This window comes from Montipora foliosa, chromosome 7 (genome assembly GCF_036669935.1).
Source record: "Montipora foliosa isolate CH-2021 chromosome 7, ASM3666993v2, whole genome shotgun sequence".
Classification (NCBI taxonomy): domain Eukaryota; kingdom Metazoa; phylum Cnidaria; class Anthozoa; order Scleractinia; family Acroporidae; genus Montipora; species Montipora foliosa.
The window spans coordinates 27,049,480-27,051,979 of record NC_090875.1 but is presented as its reverse complement, the minus strand read 5'-3'; the positions used below and the strand labels follow the sequence as shown (position 1 = coordinate 27,051,979).

The following is a 2,500-nucleotide window of genomic DNA, read 5'->3' as shown; positions in this document are numbered from 1 at the left end:
AGGCCAATAACATCAACGAAAAAGCAATAGAGCTGTGTCCTTACACGATCTAACTGAGAGGTAAAGGAGCAAATCGCTATACGATCTAAGGCAACTTTCATAGAGAGCTGTGCAGCATTGGTGTCGGAAAGGCGATTAGCAATGAAAAAATGTTGCAACTGTTTTGACCTTTACAAGCGTAGTGACCCAGCTATACACAGTTTAATCATCACTTTGCATAAGAAAGTTGTTTCTATTTTACTTTTATGTTCATAAAATGAGCTAATTACGATGAAAAAGATCAAAATCGTTTACTTCCAAATTAAACGCACCTGTCAACCTTTCCTTGACGCACACACGAGGCAAACGCGTGACATCTGAGACTCGACGAAGGATCAAGGCAAGGGACATCACGCTGGTCACAATTGTCGCCATGGAAACCAGTTAGGCAGGAATGAGGTACACAAGTGCCATTTCCCATGGGACCATTGTCGCATTTCCCGTACATACAGGTGCAAGCTTCAAGGGTAAAGATCACAATGACAGAATAAGCATAAAAGTACAACGAAGTCAGTTGTAGAAGGTGAGTAATCGTCGGCCGGTTGGCTCAGCTGGTTGAGCTCCGGATTAGCGTGCAGCATCAGTGCTCTCAGCTGGCTTGATCACTGAAGCGCAATCGCACTGTCATCCAGGTGATCTGGTGACGTAATTTGGAGGACTGGGAAGAAAAATTTTAACGCCGTATCCCACAACCGCGCGCGGCCTTAGGTGTTGTTTCCAAACTCCCTGCAGTATTTCCAGCGCCAGAACTCAACAGATCATTCCGTGTCTACCACATTTCCTGCTACTGAATGAACATTAAAGTAGAACCGACGAGATCTAACCTCGCCTCTGCCATGTTGAATTAAAAAATATAGGGCCGCGCACGGTTGTGGGATACGGCGTTAAAATTTTTCTCCCCAGTCCTCCGAATTACGTCACCAGATCACCTGGATGTGATCGAGTCCCGTCCTGAGTCCCGTTCAAGCCCGGATTTTTTTTTCAGGCATTTTTAATACAACTACTCAAGTTGTTTCATTAAAACTCTTTGACTCCCAGGAGTGATCGACCGTGATCGGTATGTAAATTCTCCTCACAATTTCAATGAAATGTCGGTCAGACAGGTATTGAGAATGAAGATAATTACCAGCTTAAGAGGTGAGATCTTTATATAACATTAAATTCTCATGACTACCCAAAAAAAACTCTATGGTACAAGTTGGGAGAATAAACGCTTCGATCGTGGGAATGGAAGGGTTAAATACCATGATCTTTCGTTTAGGAAATCGTTTCCTTTTCACAGTTGCAGTGTAAACGACTTCAAGATATTTTCTCCAAACATACTTTCACCTCATTCAGGATATGGAACAAACTCGCAATTGACCGGTTCCCAGTTGGTAGAGCAGTGCAGTGCAATCGCGTGGTCATAGACTCGAATCCAGTTCAAGACTGGATTTTTTAGGCTTGCTAGCCACCTCGTAAGTTACTTATCTAATTACGATGATAATTCTAACTTACATTTTCAGTGAGCAAATGTGAGAATGATATATGTTGCTGAAATTGCATGCATTGGAAACTCACAAAACACGCGAGTTCCAGAGGGGAATTGAACCCACGACCCTCCGTGATCTATCGCTAAACCACTGAGCTACTGGTGACTCTGTGGTGAGCAAGGGTGAAATATGGGTTTTTCACTAGAACTGCATCACGCAGTTACAAAGTTAAATAATGACAACTGACAGCATAGCTCGTAACTGCATCGCGCAGTCAGCTTAAAGCATATCTGAGATGTGCCAACCAACAACCTAAGTGAGCAAATGTGAGAATGATATATGTTGTAAATTGCATCCATTGGAAATTCGGAATAAATCCGACTTCCAGTTGGGAATTGAACCACGACCCTCCGTGATCTAGTCGGATGCTCTAACCACTGAGCTACTGAATACTCTATGGTGAGCAATGGTGAAATGACATTTCATTTCACTTCATTGACGAATTCTATAAGAAAACTTACTTTGATTGCAAAGCGGTCCAAATTTGTCATCTTGTTGACAAAGCTCGCAAGCGGTTCCTTTATAATTGGCTCCACAAATACAACTTCCGTTGCCAGCCACTTTATCAAGGCACTGTAGAGAAAAAGAGACTTAATTTTTTTTCTTAAATCAAAATGATATTCCAAAGGATCTCGATTGCTAAAGCGGACCGCCTGACTACAGAGAGGGGGGGAGGGGGGAGGGGGAAGGGGGAGGGGGAAGCCGGGGGAGTGCGAGGAAATCTTCGTCGGACAAAAAGAATCGAGATGTAAAGCCCAGGTTGAACAGTGTAAAGAAGTTAACGGTGTTCGGTAGTAGGCGATGAGATGACTGTATATGGTAGTCGAAATTCTCGATTTCATTTGGCTACCAATAGACCTCTTTAGCTTGTACGTTTTGTTTTCCCATTTCAGACCACGTGATGTTCTCAAGGGAATTTTCCTTTTGTT

At 43.0% G+C, this 2,500-nt stretch overlaps 1 protein-coding gene across 2 annotated transcripts in view; it reads right to left on the bottom strand.

The window, feature by feature from the left end:
- LOC138011628 (stabilin-2-like) overlaps positions 1-2,500 on the bottom strand; it is a 100,918-nt gene that overhangs the window by 59,873 nt on the left and 38,545 nt on the right. For both annotated transcript variants that reach the window (XM_068858735.1, XM_068858736.1), the window contains exons 21-22: positions 2,033-2,144; positions 312-498 (exon numbers count right to left, since the gene is read on the bottom strand). In XM_068858735.1, the coding sequence (XP_068714836.1) occupies positions 312-498; positions 2,033-2,144 (299 nt within the window). The remainder of the gene's footprint in view (positions 1-311; positions 499-2,032; positions 2,145-2,500) is intronic.